Here is a 19532-nt window from a genome sequence, read left to right as displayed (position 1 = left end):
AGATGTTCAACTGACTGAGCCACCCACGCGCCCCTAATTTCATGAATTTTTACATATGTATATACCCATATAACCACCACTGCGATCAAGATAATCGAATTGATTCTGGCAACTCAGAAGGCCCCCTTTCAGTCTTTCTCATCAAACTACTATTATGACTTCTTTCGCCATAAATTAATTTGTCTGTTTTTGAACTTCATATAAATGGAATCTACAACAGCATGTTCTCTTTAGTGTCTCACTTCTTCACTCCCTATAATATCTCATATGTTCCTTGCCGGTCTTCTCATCTTTTAGGACCCAGCCGAAGTGTCCCTTCCTTAGTGAAGCTTTCTCTGGCCACTCAGACTAGGCATACTCCCTACCCCTTGGCCTCTTGCAAAATACCCTCTTATTCCTTCACAGTATTTAACACAACGTGTGACTTTTCTTTGTTTTTGGGCTTATCGTCTATCTCACAAAAGACCATAGACTTGGTGAGCATAGGGAACGTTTCAGTCTTGTTCATCATTCTCTTCACTGGGCCTAGCAAAAAGTTGCCTGGTACAGTCATAGGTATTCAATCATAAATATTTGTTGGCTTTCTGAATGAATGAGTGAAAAATGAATGCTGCTCTATTTTCTGCCTTGTACTGAAGTAAAAAAAAAAAGTTCTGAAACTTTCTGATTTTTGGCAAAAGGTAATCTAAAGTAATTCTGATCTTACTAAGATTTTAAGAAAATTTCTTCTCATGGGCAAGATGGACTAATTGCCATAGGTGACGGTACCGAATTCTATACCTAAGTAACAATTGTTCGGTATACTAAGAGCAATCTTGAGGGAAATGTTCAGAAGTTCTATCTTGATCAGCATTTTTACAGAGACTTCAGTGAAGGTACTGTTATTAGCATGACACATTGACATGCTGAGGGTTTGGCAAGGCATAACTATCACCTTGATAAGTGAGTCTGAATCTGAAGAGATCTGGAAGGGATAGAAGGATGAGTTGAATCTAATAAGATAAAATGTGATAAGATAAGTGTAGAGTCTAGTACTGGGTTCCAACAGTCATCATATTAGTGTAGAGAAAGGTAGTTTAGCAGTCCAACTGTGCGGTTGTGTTTAACTCTGCAGAATGCTTTTGTTGCCGTAGGAAAGTAGTATGTTGGGCATCAGAGAAACAAGTCATTGAGGAAGAGGGGCTTATGGTCATGTTCTTTCTACTCCTGCACCACATGAAATGTTTCTTTTGCCCCGATCACATGTTCGTGTTGGCTTAACAACATTTTGGGTCATGTGGAGTATAGATTGTCAAACTAAAGCCCTCAGGCACTTGTTTTTGTGAATAAAATTTTACTGGACCACAGCCGTGCCCATTTGTGTACTTATTTTCTGTGACTGCTTGCTTGCTTCAGTGGTAGTGTTTGTTACAGAGACTCTATGGCCTGCAGAGCCTAAAATATTTACTATCTGATGCTTTCCGGAAAAGCTTTCCAACCTCTGGTCTAAAGACTAGACCTAGATGAGGAAGAAGATTGAAGGCATGGCAAGAGGAGCAGCAAGAGGGACATGAGATGTTTAAGCAGGTGAAGAGAAGAAGTGGGTAGGACAGGGAGAGAGCAGTCTTCAAATATTTGAAGCACTATTGTTTGGAAGAAAAATTGGACCCCTGTCTGCTTAACTTTGTAAGACAAAATGAAAACAGGATAGAAAATACGGGGCAAGGGGAGGATCTTGTTAGTGTATAGAGAAGTTAGTTTAACATGGGTTGCGTTGCTTCTGGAAATAATGAGTTTTTTGCCCCAGAGGCATTTAAAAGGAGGCCGGATGATTGTTGTACCTGTTTGCATAAGCGAGGGTCAGGCACATAAGGACCTAGACATCTCCTGAACGCTTATGATTCTGAGATTTTCTCAAACCCAGGCTATGGTTTTCAGCCATTTCTCCAGGGTGATAGCTTCATCCAGCCTTGCAGCCTGGAGATCAAGCGAGTCACAGTGAGCTTAACAGTGGATTGCCTGCTGGGTTAAGATACTCGGATATATACCATTCCAATAGAAAATAAAAATATGTTTACTGAGCATTAACAAATACCTAAATCTAGTTTAACATCTTTAAAAGTGTATGTTTTACTTATTTTTTCATGCATGTGGAAGGTCTGAATCATTTTTTTTCCTCCTGTTGACTCACAAGACAGTTTTAAGTTTCTTTGTTTATACTAAGTGATACGTGATCTTGAAAAATACTCAGGTAAGGCTAGAGCACGGAGTGTTCTTTAGGTTTATTGTTTGCTACCTTTTGTGATCTCCTATTACATTTTCTTGCTTACTTGAGCTTAAATGTGGAAGATCCATTTAGGCAGACTGACTTTCTTAAATTTAGCTGTTTGTTCTTTTCATACTACTGATCTCCTGAAGTAGAAGTTTAATGGTGAAACTTCAGGGTTTAAAAAGAGGAGCTTTTCGGATCAAAATACTGTCATTTAAGGACATCTTTGTAGTTCTAAATTAAATAATGGAAAACTGCTGAAAGACACTCATTCAGCAAACATTCCAATTAAGAACATTGTACTTTGTACACCATATTAGGTACTCATGTGATGTCTTAAACAGTTTCCTTCTGATTTGGACTTCTTACAACTTCTGTACTTTGCAGTAGATGGTGGACTTGAAATGTGTGGTTTCCCTGTTTATCTGACCCGCTGGCTACATCAAGTGGGTCTGGGTGCGGCCAGGGCCTCCCCTTTGTTATTGGCAGCTGCCAGGGGCTCCTACTCGTTCTGTGTCCTCAGGTGCAGAGACTTAAATCCAAGCAGTCCTGTCAGTTGAGGACCCCTCATTCTGCAGAGGTGTAGATGTAGCTGTAGCTATTATGTGGAAAGGCTTTGTGGCCTGTAGAGAGCCGTGCAAGTACCACTTTATGTTATGTTATGTTATGTTATGTTATGTTATGTTATGTTATGTTATGTTATGTTATGTTATGTTATGTTATGATTTAAAAAAACTTTTTTAGAGAAAACTTCTTTTTTTTTTTTAAGGTTTATTTTTTTAAGTATCTCTCTGCACCCAATGTGGGGCTTGAACTCGTGACCCTGAGATCAAGAGTCCCATGCTTTTCCAACTGAACCAGCCGGGTGCCCCACAAATTGATTGTAGTCAGAACAGTAACATGCATTTAAGTAGGCTCCTGCCTGGAGTCTGGCTGAAGCCGCACAGCCTCTCACTGTGGCTGGCAGAGTTCTTCTCCGTTTTCCTCCCACTGTCTAGCTCAGGTCCTTTGTCCCACTGATCCCATTTCAGTTGGAATGGGTTGGAGAAATGAAGGTACTCAGACATGGAGTCTGTTCGATCATTTTGACTTAACTAGTTATCTGTCTTTGCTCCAGTATTTTAAGTTATTTCTGTTTATTTACTATTTTTGTTCCATCACACTTGTGAGTCTTGAAACACTGATGAGGAAACATTTTCTGTGTATTCAAAAGCATTCAGGAAGAAATTTGACCTTTATGATTTTTAAAAAATTAGATATTCAAACGCTTACTACTAATTTTATGTACATACTAAGCATAAATATAAAATACAAAACCTTTCGGGGGGGGTGTGGGTGTTCCTGGGTGGCTAAGCCAGTTAAGCGTTCAACTCTTGATTTTGGCTCAGGTCACGATCTCACGGTTGGTGGGTTTGAGCCCCACGTTGGGCTGTGTGCTGACAGCGGAGACTGTGTGAGATTCTCCCTCTCTCTCTCTGCCTCTCCCCTGCTTGCTGTCTCTTTCAAAATAAATTAATTAAACAAAACCCAAAACTTTTTGGGGTGTCTGGGTGGCTCAGTCTGTTAAGTGTCTGACTCTTGATTGAGGCTCAAGTCATGATCTCACCGTTGTGTGACTGAGCACCGCATCGGAGCCTACTTGGGATTCTTTCCCTCTCTCTCTGCCCCTCCCCTGCTGTCTCTTGCACACACTCTCTCTCAAGATAAATAAATTGACTTAATTAAAAAAAAAAACAAACACAAACTTTTTTTCAGACATTTGACTCTTTGTGACATTGTGTAAATGTCAACTGGACGAATTAGGTAATATTCCCACTCTTTGAGGTGGGAATGATCCCTTACCAATTAAGTATCCCTTCTTCCCCACACCTAGTGGAGTGCTTCCAGCATGCCGGGTACTCCAGTATGTGTGTGTCTATTTGTTAAAATCTCCTTTGAATTTTTACTGAATAACTCCATAATTAGGGAAAAAACTTGATTACCACAGAACCCTAACCTATTGTTGTCTTCCGTTGCTTATGTGTGTGATCCGTTTTCCTGCTGTAAAGGGATCTGTCATCCTTTGGTGGTTAAGGCACAGTTAGTAATATCTAATATGTAGCACTCATGCGTATGGTTAATTTGCCTAATTTTTATGGCAGACCTTTGGGGTAGAAGCTCTCGTCCTCATTTACAAGCGGACAAACTAAGGCAGAGATGAAGTAACTTGCCCGAGGTTGCACACTTAGTAAGCGTATTCGGAGGAGGTTGAGAAAGTCAGTGTTTGAATGTACACAGTGTGAGCGTTTTTGATCTTGCATTGTGAGTGAGACCTTGTAAGCAATATAAATATCCCCACCGAAACAGTGTAACACTATAAAAGTTGGTTGAGTGAAACAGAGAAACGTGGCTGTGTCTTTGCCCTATTTATATTGTTCCTCCAGTTTTGTTATATAGACCAGGACATCATGTAAACAGACATGTTCTCTGGGTTATTTTTGTAGTATTACTTTCGCTCGAGGATTATTGTACTACTTGCCAGTGTGCAAGGAGAACTGAATATTTTCTTTTCATTTCTTAACAGTACAGTGCCGTGGATACCAATCCACTCTCTCTGTATGTCATGCATCCATTTTGGAATACTATAGTAAAGGTAAGACGATTAATAGGCTTGTACTTACGTTTTAGTAAGTTGTAAGTATTTTAAGGAGTGTTATGGATACAAGTGTTTGTTTAGTAAGATGTCTAGAGAAATTACTCTCTCATTCTCCTTTCCCTTAGTCACATACCTTTTGATTTATTTTATTGTTGAAGTATAAGTTTATATTCTTATACTAGAATTTATCATTTTTATAAAATGCATTTAAACATTTTCTAAAATAAATAATATTATGATTACAAGTTTGTTGATTATAGAATTTAAAATACAGAAAACAGAAGAACGAAATGCTTATTTCTATCAACTGAACATTGTGGTTTACGTTTTAATATATATACCTCCTAGATATGATCTGTCAAGTTTATAGCTTTTATTATGACTTCAATTTCATATTGCATAGTGGTCAGAGCGCTTCCTTTACTTTAATTATTTTGTAATTATTTTGAAACAAATAGGTATTTCCTACTTGGCTGGCTCCAAATCTGATAACCTTCTCTGGCTTTCTGCTGGTTGTGTTCAATTTCCTACTTATGGCATACTTTGATCCTGACTTTTATGCTTCAGGTAAGATTATTACTTTAATATAAAATTTAAAATGCCTAAATGGAGAAAAATGACATGCGGTTATTTTCTGGTTCAATTGATATGCTTGTCTGTTGGAGAAGTTCTGGATATTTTAAAGGTATGTAAAATGTTAGAATTGGGTGTAAAAGCTAAGTTGTGTTTTCACAATCTGTTATGCATATTTCCATTAAGTTCTAGAAACCAAATTGGCTACTTAATGTAGATAGGCTGTCTAAAAAGCAGTGGGGTTTTGATAAATAAAGAATAATTGGATTTACAAGAAGACACAATATTTAGGACTGACACTTTGCCTGAAAGTGAGTATAAGCAGGGTCCAACATATTTACCAGTTCCAGAAATATCCCTTCTCTTTTTCTAATGATGCAAGAAAAATCACCCCCTGCCTTTGACGGGAATGTGATCTCTCTTTCCCTCTGCTCAGCATCCACATTTGCCTTGAATAACTCCAAGTTTCCTGTGAAAATGGTTCTTAGACCGTGAACGTTTATTGACAGAAGTCAGTTGGGGAAGGGAGAAGAGAAATGCTTTTGGAGGCAGTTGTTGGCCTGCTCCCACCCCAGACTCCAGTGTTTTCTTTCATAGCTGTTCCTGTCTTCACATTCCCTTGCCCTGTTTCTGCCCCAGGCCATAGGACAGAATCTGGCTGTATTTGGGATGAGGGGGGATAAGTGGCCAAAAGAGTTTATTTTCATTGCTCAGCCGGTTGATAGGGTTGAGAGGAATAGAAAGATGGAGGTAGATGAATAATTTTTGCATTCTAAGTCAGAGTATGTATTTTCCAGTAAGAATATTTATAAATGATGTAGTAAATAGTCTTAGTGTTATAATTCACTGGTGTTGTGGGGTTAGCAGACTTTTGTGGACTGACCTGGAGAAATTAAGTCACCAACAACATTGTTTTTTTTAGGAAAGTTCAGAGTTTCAAAAACTTACAACTTGATCCTATAGAAATTCTGAATATTGAAACTGTATGTATGCCTACCTTTAGCAATTGAAATTTTAAGCCATAGCTTTTGTACATGTAATAAAATGACAATCGAAGATCATAAGGTACTATGTGGATAATAAGATTAAGTTTTATCAAGCATGGTTTTGATATTAAGCGGCTTTTAAAAATTTGTATTTTAATCTTTAGAACGTCTTCAAAAGTTTCTTTTATAACTAGAAATATTAATTTTTCTAACTACTCTAACATTATTTACTAGTTATTAAGAGGGCTAAAAATATGTAAATATTATGTGTATTTCCCCAAGTCATAGAAACTAGAGGACCAGATAAACCATCTAGTCCTGGTATATTTGGGAAATGGAAGATAGGAAAGGATAAACGATCTATTCATGGTCGTTTGAATATAGAGCCAGGACTGGAACCCAGACCTTCTGATACTTAGTCACCCAAATGAAAAGGTCTTTTGTTTAGCTAGTTAATAATGTAGTGAGAAAATATAGATTGAAGGTTCAGTACATGTTTGTAGGATATTCGTCAACAGTGAAGATCAGATTAAACACAAGCATCTTTTAAGTTCCAAAAACATTACTTTTCATTCTTAGCATGTAAGTAATTTTCAGGTAGAGATGAACAGTCAGTTTTGAGTTATGATTAAAGCTCAAAATAAGTGCCTATTGTTTATGAGGGGTTGGGCAGTTACTTCTTTGGTTTTGTCAGTTTCCCGATGTATTTTAATATTTACCTAAATCTGCATTAAAAGTATATTGTAAACTTCTATTTAACTTCTATTTAATAGAACTTCTATTTAATAAATAGAAATATTTCTCAATGGCAGTGCGTGCTATAGTAAGAATGATCATACTTTGTATTGAAGTCTGAGTGCTTTCCTTTGCAGCACCGGGTCACAAGCATGTACCCGACTGGGTTTGGATTGTGGTGGGAATCCTCAACTTCATAGCCTACACTCTAGGTAAGAAATTGGCAAATATTCATTTTAGTCAATGGCTGGTGACTCTTTCAGCAAGGATAGCCATCCACTAAATTAACATTTTCTCCTATGCTTAATTCGTTTTAACTAAGGCTTACTGATTTCCTATTCAGTATAATAAATATGTTTTTGAGTTTCTCTCTGGAAAATATTGTCATTCATTGCTAGGGATGCAGAGAATAAGATATGAGTTGGCAAACTGCCTCTTGCAGGCCGACTCTGTCCTATTTTTATAAGTAAAGTTTTGTTGGAACACTGCTATATTCATTCCTTTACTTGTTGTCTATGCCTGCCTGCCTGCTTGCTTGCTTGCTTTCTTTTTTTTTTTTTTTTTTAACGTCACAAATAAGACTTCTTATTTGTCACCATTAAATGACTGAATTTTAAACAGATTCTTGGACTGGTGGCTCATATCCATCAGCTCGTTCAACTTTAGCACTGGTCTCATCCCCAGTAGCGTTTCTAGAACTACTGCCTTCACCATGAAGCTCCATGAGCTTTCCCAACTCAAACCTGGGCTTCTTTAGCACTTTTACTTTTCTAATGAAGATATCATGGAGTGGATAAATAGATTGACATGCCTTTTCTGTGTCTTTTCCGATGCTGTCTGGAATCAGTTTATTGACCACTGCTTTCGAGTCATTTGTCTGCACCTCTCGGGTTATGATTTCCATTGTCTTTTTCTGAACACGGTGGACCTGTTGGTGCTGAGCCTAAAGGTCTTCCAAATCTAATTGTTGGGTTTTTTAGTAAAACCAACACAAAATAGATGAAGCAAGTAACTGTCGGTGGCTTGACATCAACATGAGCTTCAATCGTGGTCTGCCATTTTGTGACCATGGAACTTTCCTAGAATTCCACGGGTGAGATCCACACAATAGAACTTAGGCAGTTTCTGCCCTGAACATCCTCAGTTATTAGCTTGGATTTTCTAAATGCAACTTCATCATTCTGTAGATCAGCAAGGCTCACTTAAAAAACACAACCCTTGAGGCCATCAGATGCAGTTTTGGCTCCCTGAGTTCTCGTGACTAGTGTTTTTCCAATATTTCTTATATCAAGCATAGCTGGTGCTTTCACTTCATACTGATCTTTCCTAGCAAATGGATCAACCACTTTCTTCTTGGCCCCCTTTTTTGCTGCCTTTTGTCAGGCCCTTCTTCTTACTGATTGCCATGGCTCTGCTCGGGGAGCCAAAAGGGCTCTATGCTTGCTTTTTGCAACAAAGACAAGGTTGAGTAGTAGCAACGGTGTCTCCTGATGACCCATAATGCCTCAACTATTTACTATCTGGCTCCTTACAAAAAATATTTACCAGCAACTGGAATAAGACGTCATTTTTGCCTTCAGTTTGGGAAACAATGCCGACCTGTCAGATAATTGTGGAGTATGGAGAGAGCTGCTACAATAGAGCACAGCGGGGAAACAGGAATGAGTGGGAGAATAAGAAAGTAATTAATTCTTATTTGGTGCAGGAGGTGGTGAGGGAGGTCCCTGTGCTAGGCCATAACTGTCTATGTTGCCAAGAATGCTTTTTGTTGGTTCTGTTTGCATGGCTTGTCCTGCATTCTCCTATTCTCCTTCCCTGCTTTATTTTTCTCCATAGCACTCAAAACCATATAACCTACTTGTCTCTCTACTCTAAAGCGAACATTCTTTGGGGGCTCTGTGCCCAGTATTTAGAACAGTACCTAACACATAGTAGGTAGTCAGTATATAGTTCTCATTTTTATTTGTAAAATTTATTTTTTTATTACTTTTTAAAATGATTTTTGTAAAGTTTATTCATTTATTGTTTCTGAGAGAGAGAGAGCGAGAGAGAGAGAGAGAGAGAACACAAGTGAGGGAAGGTCAGAGAGAGAGAGGAAGACCCAGAATCCGAAGCAGGCTCTAGGCTCTGAGCTGTCAGCACAGAGGCCTACACAGGGCTTGAACTCATAAACCGCGAGATCGGGATCTGAGCCGAAGTTGGACGCTCAACCGACTGAGCCACCCTGCCCACCCCTCCCCCCCAGCTTTTCATGATTTTTTTAAGTATATAGTTTTTAAGTGAATATAAAATACCAGACCCTGACTTAAAGTTGCTTAGATCTCTCAGATAAAAATGACTCATAAAACCAGTATAATCTGGTATATGATTACACGCTGACATTGCAGGTGACCAGAACTGCCAGAATTTGGGGAAGGAAGAGAGTGAAGTCCAGAAGAATTAGGAGAAAGCTTAGTGAAAAATTACATTTTAGGCAGAAGCTTTTGCATATTTGTTCTTAAATATGAGCAGGTTTAAAAATTCTGCTGTAGGGGCGCCTGGGTGGCTCAGTCAGTTTAGTGTCCCTCTTCAGCTCAGGTCATGATCTCATGGTTCAGTTCATGTATTCGAGCCCCACGCCAGGGCTCTGTGCTGACAGCTCAGAGCCTGGAGCCTGCTTCAGATTCTGTCTGTCTGTCTGTCTCTCTGCCCTTCCCCCGCTCACACTGTCTCTCTCTCAAAAATAAATAAAAACATTAAAAAATTAAAAATAAAAAAATTCTGCTGCAGGGGTGCCTGGGTGGCGCAGTCAGTTAAGCATCTGACTCTTGATTTTGGCTCATGATCTTACGGTTCATGGGGTCGAGCCCCTCTGTGTTGACAGCATAGAGCCTGCTTGGGATTCCCTCTCTCCCTCTTTGTCAAAATAAATAAATAAACATTTCGAAACATTAAAAAAAAATCTGCTCTAGGGTTTGGTTGCCAAGGGCAGGGAGGAATAGGGAAGAAGGTGAGAGTGGCCTGAGGGCTCTGACTTTTAACGGCAGGTCATAAGAGCTTTTTGATATACCATATTATCTACCTTTTTCACATCCACAGTTTTGGCAAAAGCCCTCACCGAACGTGAACTGTTTGTTGCAAAACTGCCTTGAACCAACATGAGGCAACTTTTAAACTATATCCTACTAGTGTGATTGTTCTTACATTTTGCTGCAGAAATATTAATGTGTTTGATCACAGGGTGCTGCTCTGGGTCCGCCTGAGGTGTTTTTGTTTTGTTTTGTTCTTTTGTCATAATATATGCTATATACCCTGAATTACCTTTCTGAAAAAACATTGTGTAACTTCGCACACCCCAGACTGGTGGAGCTGGAATGGGTTCAGTGGGAAGATGTACAAGACCTAATTAGTATGCAGTTCTCGGATTTAGTATTTGTAACAAATGCACAGGAGTTGCGCTGCAAATAGTAAATTAAGCCAGCAAATAATGAGAAAAGACTTTTTGGAAATACTTCAGCTAGCAGAAATGTTCCTAACGCTATATAACAGAGATCTGCCGTATTTGGGCAGGAATCTGGAATTCATCCTCTCATGTGTTCCTTCAACAATATTTTTAAAGGCCTTCTTTTTGGGAAAAAAAAAAAAAAAAAAAAAAAAAAAAAAAGATTTTTTTAAGTTTATTTATTTATTTTGAGACAGAGAGCACAAGCAGGGTAGGGGCAGAGGGAGGAGGGGGAGAGGGAATCCCGAGCAGGCTCTCCACTATCAGCACAGAGCCCGACGTGGGGCTTGAACTCCCTAACTGTGAGATTATGTCCTAAGCTGAAATCAGGAGTCAGACGCTTAACCCAGGTGCCCCTAGAGGCCTTCTTTGCAACAAACTGAGCTAGACACTGGGATAATACTATAGTGAGCAAGATAAGCACAGGTAATTATAGGAATTTTTAATTCCTGAATCTTTACTATTAGCCTAATCCTGCTGCACTTGTTAATAGAACTGTTTCTTTTGGGGAGAAATTTTTATAGTCCAGATTTTTTTTTTTCCTTAATATTGTCTCTCCTACTAGACTCACGGTTCCTGAGAGACCACAGGAATTGTGTCTTATTTATAGCAGGGTGGTTGGTTCTTGCACAAGCGTGCCGAGCTATGCTTCAGACTCTTTTTTTTTTTTTAAGTTTTATTTCTTTAAGTAATCTCTACACCCAACGTGGGGCTCGAACTCACAACCCTGAGATCAAGAGTCACGTGCCCCTCCAACTGAGTCAGCCAGGCGCCCCTCAGACTCTTCTTTGTAACTAGGTTTTACTGTTCTCCCACTCTTTTTCTCTCCCTACACCCCTCACGCCCCAGCTCCTCTGTTTCTGCCCCTAAATGAAGGTGTTTCACTGTGCTGTATCCTCAACTTTCCCTTTCCTCTTATTCCCTCGATAATTCTTATCACTATTGAGATGACTCTTGTGTTTCTATCTAGCCCTCATATATTTTCTGAGTTGTTAGTAAGTACCTGAGGTTGAGTTGCTTGACATGATCATGTGGATAATTCTGCCAACAGTTCAGTTTTAGCATCTAAACTTGTACTCAGCATCTTTTCCGTCAGGCAGGCTCTTTGGACTTCCCCATTTCTACCACTCTCTTAGTTACCCAGATGGGAAATCGGGAGGATCTTCTGGTCCTTTAGCCTCACCACTCATCTTTTGCTGCATTGCCAGTTTGACTTTCTTAATATCTCACCTGCCTCCAGCCTTTCATTCCTGCTGTATTCCATGTCAGTGCGGGCCTTACTGGTTAGTGTTCTCTCTGCCATTCACACTGCTGCCAGGTGAATCTTCCTGAAGCACGTCACTACCTTTACCCCTGTCATTCCCGTACTCACATCCTTTTCGTAGCCCCCCGTACTCCCTGAAACTTTTGAGCTGGCTCCAACCTCCCTTCTGGCCTCTCTACCGCCCTCTTTACCTACTGGTTTCCTCTGGTCGACCTAAACTACTTTGGCATTCTCTGAACACGCATGTGCTTTTCCATCTTGGTGTTTTTGCTGATAGCACTCCCTCCTCTTGAAACAGCATACTCTTATCTACTGAAATCCAACTCATTCTTTATGTCCCCACTCAGGTTTCATCTGGTCTGGAAGGCCGTTCTTGATTATCTTAGCCTGAAGAGTGCTTGTCCCTTTTCCGAACTCTTTTGTGGTTTGGGATGTACTGTATCTTTAATCGCCATGTTTTGTCTCCATTCTCAGTTATAAACACTGAGGACGCAAACTTACTTTATTCGGAGATTATTCTTATGATAATCTTCACAGCATCAGGAACAGTGCCTTGCACAGTTTCAATACATTTAATTCTTATATTTACTGAACACCTGCTGTGTGCAAAGCCTTTTCTGAAAGCACTTAAAATCGGGGAAGGAGCACATCTGTAACAAAGTGACTGTAATTTCAAACAAGATGAAATAGGTGTTACGACTGAAGTTCGGGATGTTTTTGGATCCTAGAGCAAGGAGTGGTTAGATCAGTTGTGATGAATAACTTGCATATTCTCTGGAGGCCTGAGAATTTGTGGCTAGCAGAACAACTCAGTTGTTAGTCCGATTTGGAAGAATTCAGAGTCCAACTACAATGCTTTGTCTTCACATCTAAAATTGACACCATTTAGTTGATGTAATATACTTTAAGTTTTAGGTTAAACTCTAAGAAATTAAGGTGGGTTTTTTTGTTTGTTTGTTTTTTTCTGAAATCTTTGAATTGTAGGAATTAGAGGTTGGATTTTTACAGTCCTGGCTGGTCGCTGTACTTTAGTTCATCAACATTCCTATGATACGCTGATTTGTTTTGTGTTTCTCCAGTTTGTTAAAGAAGATTTTCTCCCTGCGGTACCGATGTTGACCTTTTCCCATGGTAATGTGTTTCTGTTGCAGATGGTGTGGATGGAAAGCAGGCCCGGAGAACCAATTCCAGCACCCCTTTAGGGGAGCTTTTTGACCATGGCCTTGATAGTTGGTCATGTGTTTACTTTGTTGTGACTGTGTATTCCATCTTTGGACGAGGACCATCTGGTGTCAGTGTTTTTGTTCTTTACCTCCTACTATGGGTAGTTTTGTTTTCTTTTATCCTGTCCCACTGGGAGAAGTATAATACAGGGATTCTTTTCCTGCCGTGGGGATATGACATTAGCCAGGTGGTAAGTATGTGTTCTGCCTTAAATTTTCTACAGTGCTATGAATTTTTTTTTGGGGGGGGGAGGGGGAAGGGAGTAGTCTTTGTCATTGTCATTCCTTCTTTATTGCCCTTATGCTTTTTTGGCCAGAACTGATGTGTGCTTTTAAAAAAATTTCCTTTTTATCTTGTATTATTTGTTGCTTATTTATGAAAATCTCAAGCACATAAAAAAGTAGGGATAGCATAGTGAACCCTTATGTACCTGTTCCTTAGGTTCAACAGCTATATGGCCAGTCTAGTTTCATGTATACCCTTCCTCCCAATTATTTTAAAGGAAATTCCTGATATTATGTGATCAACGTTTTCCCATCTATCTCTAAGTAGTAAAAGCACTTTTAAAAAAACATAATCACAATGTCATTATTAACTAAAAAATGAGCAGTTTCTTAATGTTAATAAATATTCCTTTGAACTGTTGATTTTGTAAAGAGAGAGATGCACATATAATTGTTGCTTTTTTGTCTTTACTGGGAGCTTTCAATGAGTAGAGATACTTGTTTTCTTTTACTTAAGAGGCTTGCTATTAACTCTCCCTGCCTTTGAATCCCAGCTTTTTGTGTTGCCATTTTGCCCGTTTGTACCTAAGGTCCCAGTAAAGCCTCAGACATTGGAATGTTTGAAGAAAGTGATCGGGTAGGCAAATTGGACCGTGTCGTACCTTAACCGATTCCTGAAGTGCCTTAAAGTGTTCTAAATTATGGCCAGTTGTTTGCATTGTGTAGAAGTTAGTTATTTTATGGCATTGTTGGCTAAAAAACCCGCAACTTTTAAAGGGAAGAAGACTTGCCACATTATCAAATTTAAGTGTACTTCTTGCTTTTACTAAAACTACGAGATTTAACGCTGCATACAGCATTGCGGGCTCCTTGACCTTTCCAGCTGTTAATGCCTCTGTATGCTTTTGTCTGCATTTTCCTTCCAGACTATATCTTTTGTCTACATAGTGACTGCGATTGTGGGAGTTGAGGCCTGGTATGAACCTTTCCTGTTTAATTTCTTATATAGAGACCTATTCACTGCAATGATTATTGGTAAGAAGCTCCATGTTGAAGCCTATTTTAACATCACTTTGTTATCCAAGCCAGTGTTTGATTGATTACGAGCAGTAACACCTGTCCCTCTCTCCCGTTCCCTCCAGCGAGCAGAACAGCCCTATAGCCCTGTAGGGTTTCAACCAAACCAGTAAGGAAAATAAAATTCCTGTGTTGTGGTTTTTTTGTGTGTGGCACCAAGCTGTTTCCAGTCCGAAGAAAATAAATACCAAAATCGCATAAACCTCGTAAACTAACTGTTTAAATGAATCTAGACTGTTGGAGAGGATCCACATTTAGGTGGACATTTGGTGTAGATTTCGTGCCTATCTCAGAATTGAAGACCATTAGTTTGTAGGAAATAGATGACACAGATTACTTTGTAATACATTCATTGGAAAGTTGTGCTATTCTCCTCCGATACTCTTTTTTGCCACCGGATAATAGGTAAAGGATTTTGGTAACAATGTTTTATTTGGTAAAAAATTTGGATTGTGGTAATGTTTCCCTTTTGATTTTAGCCAGAGGGAATATCTACGGGATGATTAACTGAGTGGGGGAGTGTTTTCTATGCAAAGAGGAAGTTATCTGGGCTGTTACTTCGGGGCATTAGGAGTGGCATTAGGACCTCTGTAGAAGAAAAAAAAAAAGAAAAAAAAAGCAAGCTGTCGGCTATTGCTCTGTTCCCTTATCTGAAAAATAACCCCCCTCGCTACCCAGTGCACCTTGCTAATAGAATGGGCGTTAGATAAAGCTTAGAAACGGCTGAGAAGCTGATCCGTCAGGCACTGGCTTTTAGGCAGTGGTTTGGGCCGTTCTCTGTTGCTCTGGTCTACAGATATTTTAGAACCCTGCTGTAATCTTCCAAATGTTCTTTTTTCGGGGGTTTTTGTATGAACGGATTTCTTTAGCCTGACAAGGCTAGCTTCTTTTCACTCCCACCACATAGTGAATCTTCTGATTTAAGTGGCTAGTCTTGTGGCAGGATTGTTGAATTTACGTTGAAGTGTTAAACTTAACGAGAAGATGGAATCCTCTGAGGTGTGAGATATATTTTGGGATGGTAAAGTGGATACTTTTTATAGGCACATAATTTTCCATGTAACTTACGAGTTTACCTGAATTCTTCTTTCTGAAATAAAACAAAAGCCCACATGTTTCTGTATAAGTAAATAAAGCAGCTTTCCCCATACAGGCATACCTTGTTTTATTGCACTTTATTGTGCTTTGCAGATACTTGTCTCTTTTACAAATTGAAGGCTTGTGGTAGCCCTTTGTCGGGCAAGTCTGTCAGCAACATTTTCCCAACAGCATTGGCTCCCTTCATGTCTCTGTCTGTCAGATTTTGGTAATTCTCACAGTATTTCACACTTTTTCATCATTATTATATTCGCTATGGTGGTCTGTGACGCGCGGTCTTTGATGTTACTGTTGGAATTGTTTTGGGGACACACAAAGCACGCCCACGGAAGACTGCCATTTAATAGACGAATGTGTGTGTCTGACTGTGCCACCCACCCTCCGCTCTCCCTCTCATCTCTCTCCCTCTCCTTGGGCCTCCCTATTTCCTGAGATACAGTATTGAAATTAGGCCAGTTAATGACCCTCCAGTGGCTTCTGAGTGCTCAAGTGAAAGGAAGAGTCACATGTCTCCCTCTTTAAATTACAAACTAGAAGTGATGAAGCTTAGTAAGGGGGGCATGTCGAAAGCCGAGATAGGCCCAAAGCCAGGCCCCTTGCGCCACACATTTAGCTAAGTTTGTAAATGCAGTGGAAAAGCTCTTGAAGAAAATGAAAAGTGCTCCTTCCTAAACACAAGAATGATACGAAAGTGAGAAGCAGCCTTATTGTGACATGGAGGAAGTTTTGGTGTTCTGAATAGGAGATCAAGGCAGCCACAACATTCCCTTGAGCCAAAGCCTGATTCAGAACAAGGCCCTAGCTCTCTTCACTTCTAGGAAAACCGAGGGAGGGGAAGAAGCTGCAGGAGAAGCGTGAAGCTCGCAGAGGTTGGTTCGTGAGGTTTAAAGGAAAGAAGGCTTGGGGCGCCTGAGTGGCTCAGTCGGTTAAGGAAAGAAGACTTCTGTGTGTCGTAAAAGTGCAGGATGAGGCAGCAAGTGCTGATGCAGGAGCCGCAGCAAGTTCTCCGGATGATCCGCCTCAGATAATTCAAGAACGTGGCTACACGACACAACAGATTTTGAGTGTACCTGTAACAGCCTTAATATCGGAAGGAGATGCCATCTAGGACTTTCATAGCTAGAGAGGAGAAGTCAATGCCTGGTTTCAGAGCTTCAAAGGACAGGCTGACTCTCACGGTAGGGGCTAATGCAGCTGGTGACTTGGACGTGAAGCCAGTGCTGATCGACTATTGTGAAAATCCTAGGGCCCTTAAGAATTTGCCACATCTACCCTGCCCGTCCTCTATACATGGAACAACAAAGCCTGGACAGTAGCACATCTGTTTACAACATGGTTTGCTGAGTGTTTTAAGCCCCCTATTGAGATCTGCTCAGAAAAAAAGGATTCCTTTCAAAATCTTACTGCTCACTGACAAGCACCTAGTCACCCAAGAGCTCTGATTACAGCGTACAATGGGATTAACGTTGTTTTCCTGCTTGCTAACAAAGCATCCATCCTGCAGGAGCTTGAAGAGTAATTTCAAGTTTCAAGTCTTATTATTGAAGAAATAAATACAGGTTTATAAGGCTGTAAGATCTGATGGATCTAGGCAAAGTAAATTGAAAACCTGGAAAGGATTCAGTATTGTAGATGCCACTAAGATCATTTGTGATTCATGGGGAGAGGTCAGAATATCAACATTGACAGGAATTTGGAAGAAGTTGATTCCAGCCTTTATGGATGGATGACTTTGAGGGGTTCAAGACTTCAGTGAAGGAAGTAACTAGCTGTGGTGGAAACAGCAAGAGAACTGTAATTAGAAGTGGAGCCTGAAGCTGGGACTGAATTACTGCAATCTGGTGCTCAAACTTTGTAGCAGATGAGTTACTTCTGATGGATGAAAAAACAACATGGTTTTCTTGAGACAGTATCTACTGGTGAAGATGCCGTGAAGATTGTTGAAATGACAACAAAGGATTTCGCATATTGCATAAACTAAGTTGAAACAAAGCGGTGGCAGGATTAGAGAGGATTGACTGTTTTGAAAGAAGTTCTACAGTGGATAAAACCCTATCAGACAGCCTCACCTACTGTAGAGAAATTGTGAAAGGAGGAGTCAGAAGCTTCACTGGGAAGCTTCACTGTTTCTTGTTTTGAGAACTTGCCACAGCCACCCCAATCTTCAGCAGCCACCCCCCTGATGAGTCAGGAGCCATCAGCCTCAAGACAAGACCCTCCACCAGCAAAAAGACTGCACCTCACCGAAAGCTCAGATGATGGTTAGAGTCTTAGAGCCATAAAGTATTTTTAAATTAGGGCAAGCACATCTGTTTTAGACATGATGCCATTGCACTCTTAATAGAGTACATTATAGCATAAACGTAACTGGGAAACCGAAAAATTCACGTGGCTTTCTTGTGCCGTTCGATGTTTGTTTTGTTGCGGTGGTATGGAGTCAACCTGTAATATCTCTGCGATATGCCCGTCCTTTTTACGGAAAGCACGTTAGGTGCCGTTGAGAGGAGTAAGAGAAGATGTGGTATGTCTTTTTGGCAACCCGTATAGAGCTCAAGCTTCCCACATGCTTGCTGTATTTAAGCTAGAGCTATTTCAAGATATTTTAAACTAAAAATACTCTTGGTAGCAAATCTTTTGCCAGTTTGTGTCAGCCTGCTTCCGACACCTCAGCGTCGCAGTGATTCTGGGTCAATTGATTCAGCCCTGGCTCCCTACCTGTGCTTCCCAGCACGAAGCCGAGTCACCTGCTAAAGATTTCTGAGGACACCAGCCTGTCTTCTCCTTCTCTCTAAGCTCTTCTAACTTGAGGAACGTTGTTCCAGTTGGGCTCGGGAGTGGCAGAGTAATTCATCTTCCCAGATGGGATTTCTGTTTGGTGGATTCCAGTCTTTTCATCTCATTTTAGCAAAATGTCTTAGGAGCTGTTTTGAAGGAATCTCTTTCTGTCGTTTGATCCTTCAGGCCACAGGTGTACTGACCACCTTCTCACCCCAGGCCAAGTGTGGTCAGTGGGAGTCTGGAGTGCATAAGCTGGGGCTCATCTGTTGAGTGACAGTGAAATATCCAAATGAAGTATCCAGAAACTTGCCACATGTGTTGATTTGGAGTTTGACAGAGAGAAAGATCAGGAAGTTACATCTCTATAATCTGTAGAATCAGAGAGTTTTATTTTTGTTTATTTTTAAATATTTATTTTGAGGGAGGGAGAGAGAGTAGTACATGCACGTGCATGGGGGGGGGGGTGGAGAGAGAGAGAGAGAGAGAGAGAGAGAAAGAATCCCAAGCAGACTCCATGCTGTCAGTGCATTGGGCTCAGACAAACAGATCATGACTTGAGCTGAAATCAGGAGTTAGATGCTAAACTGACTGAACCACTCAGGTGCCCCGGATCAGAGAATTTTAATGTTTATTTATTTTTGAGGCAGAGCATGAATGAGGGAGGGTCAGAGAGAGAGGGAGACCCAGAATCTGAAGCAGGCTGCAGGCTCTGAGCTGTCAGCACAGAGCCCGACGTGGGGCTCGAACTCGCAGACCGTGAGATCATGACCTGAGCCGAAGTCGGAAGCTCAACCGACTGAGCCATCCCGGTGCCACCACCACCCCCCCTCCCCAGCAAATCAGAGAATTTTAAAACTGCAAGGGATATTAGGAAATCATTGAACCCATCCACATTGGACATCTGTGGAGTCTGAAGCTCAGAGAGATTGTCTGATTTGCCCAAGAGTACGTTGCCAGCTTTTGGAGTCATCTGCAAGAAGCGTCTAGTTAAAGCTGTAAGAGAGGATTCTCTGAGGGAGGATAGAAGCACAGGTGAATGCCCAGTTAGGAATGCGCAGGAGACAGAGTTGCCAATAAAGGACACCACACGTAGTAGCTGGATGGCTGACAGGAACATTGGGAGGATGGAATCACAAAGGCAAAGGGAGAAAGAATTACAGTTAGTGGAGAGTCAATGGAGTCCTCTCACTTAGAAGCCAGGAATGAAGA

At 40.5% G+C, this 19532-nt stretch overlaps 1 protein-coding gene and 1 pseudogene across 2 annotated transcripts in view; one reads left to right on the top strand and one right to left on the bottom strand.

Moving 5' to 3' along the window:
* The window catches only part of SELENOI (selenoprotein I), a 46185-nt gene that overhangs the window by 12431 nt on the left and 14222 nt on the right, over window positions 1-19532 (top strand). The window contains exons 2-6 of one of the 2 annotated variants that reach the window (XM_019449908.2): window positions 4812-4880; window positions 5342-5450; window positions 7315-7389; window positions 13074-13336; window positions 14297-14346. In XM_019449908.2, the coding sequence (XP_019305453.1) occupies window positions 4812-4880; window positions 5342-5450; window positions 7315-7389; window positions 13074-13336; window positions 14297-14346 (566 nt within the window). Of the gene's footprint in view, window positions 1-4811; window positions 4881-5341; window positions 5451-7314; window positions 7390-13073; window positions 13337-14296; window positions 14406-19532 lie in introns of both variants that reach the window. The other variant, XM_019449902.2, reaches the window with a different exon arrangement.
* Window positions 7747-8584, bottom strand: LOC109267250 (40S ribosomal protein S3a-like; annotated as a pseudogene).

The sequence above is a fragment of the Panthera pardus genome, unplaced genomic scaffold (genome assembly GCF_024362965.1).
Source record: "Panthera pardus isolate Hobbes unplaced genomic scaffold, ASM2436296v1 HiC_scaffold_26, whole genome shotgun sequence".
Taxonomy (NCBI): Eukaryota; Metazoa; Chordata; class Mammalia; order Carnivora; family Felidae; genus Panthera; species Panthera pardus.
This window is presented reverse-complemented; position numbering and strand designations above follow the sequence as displayed.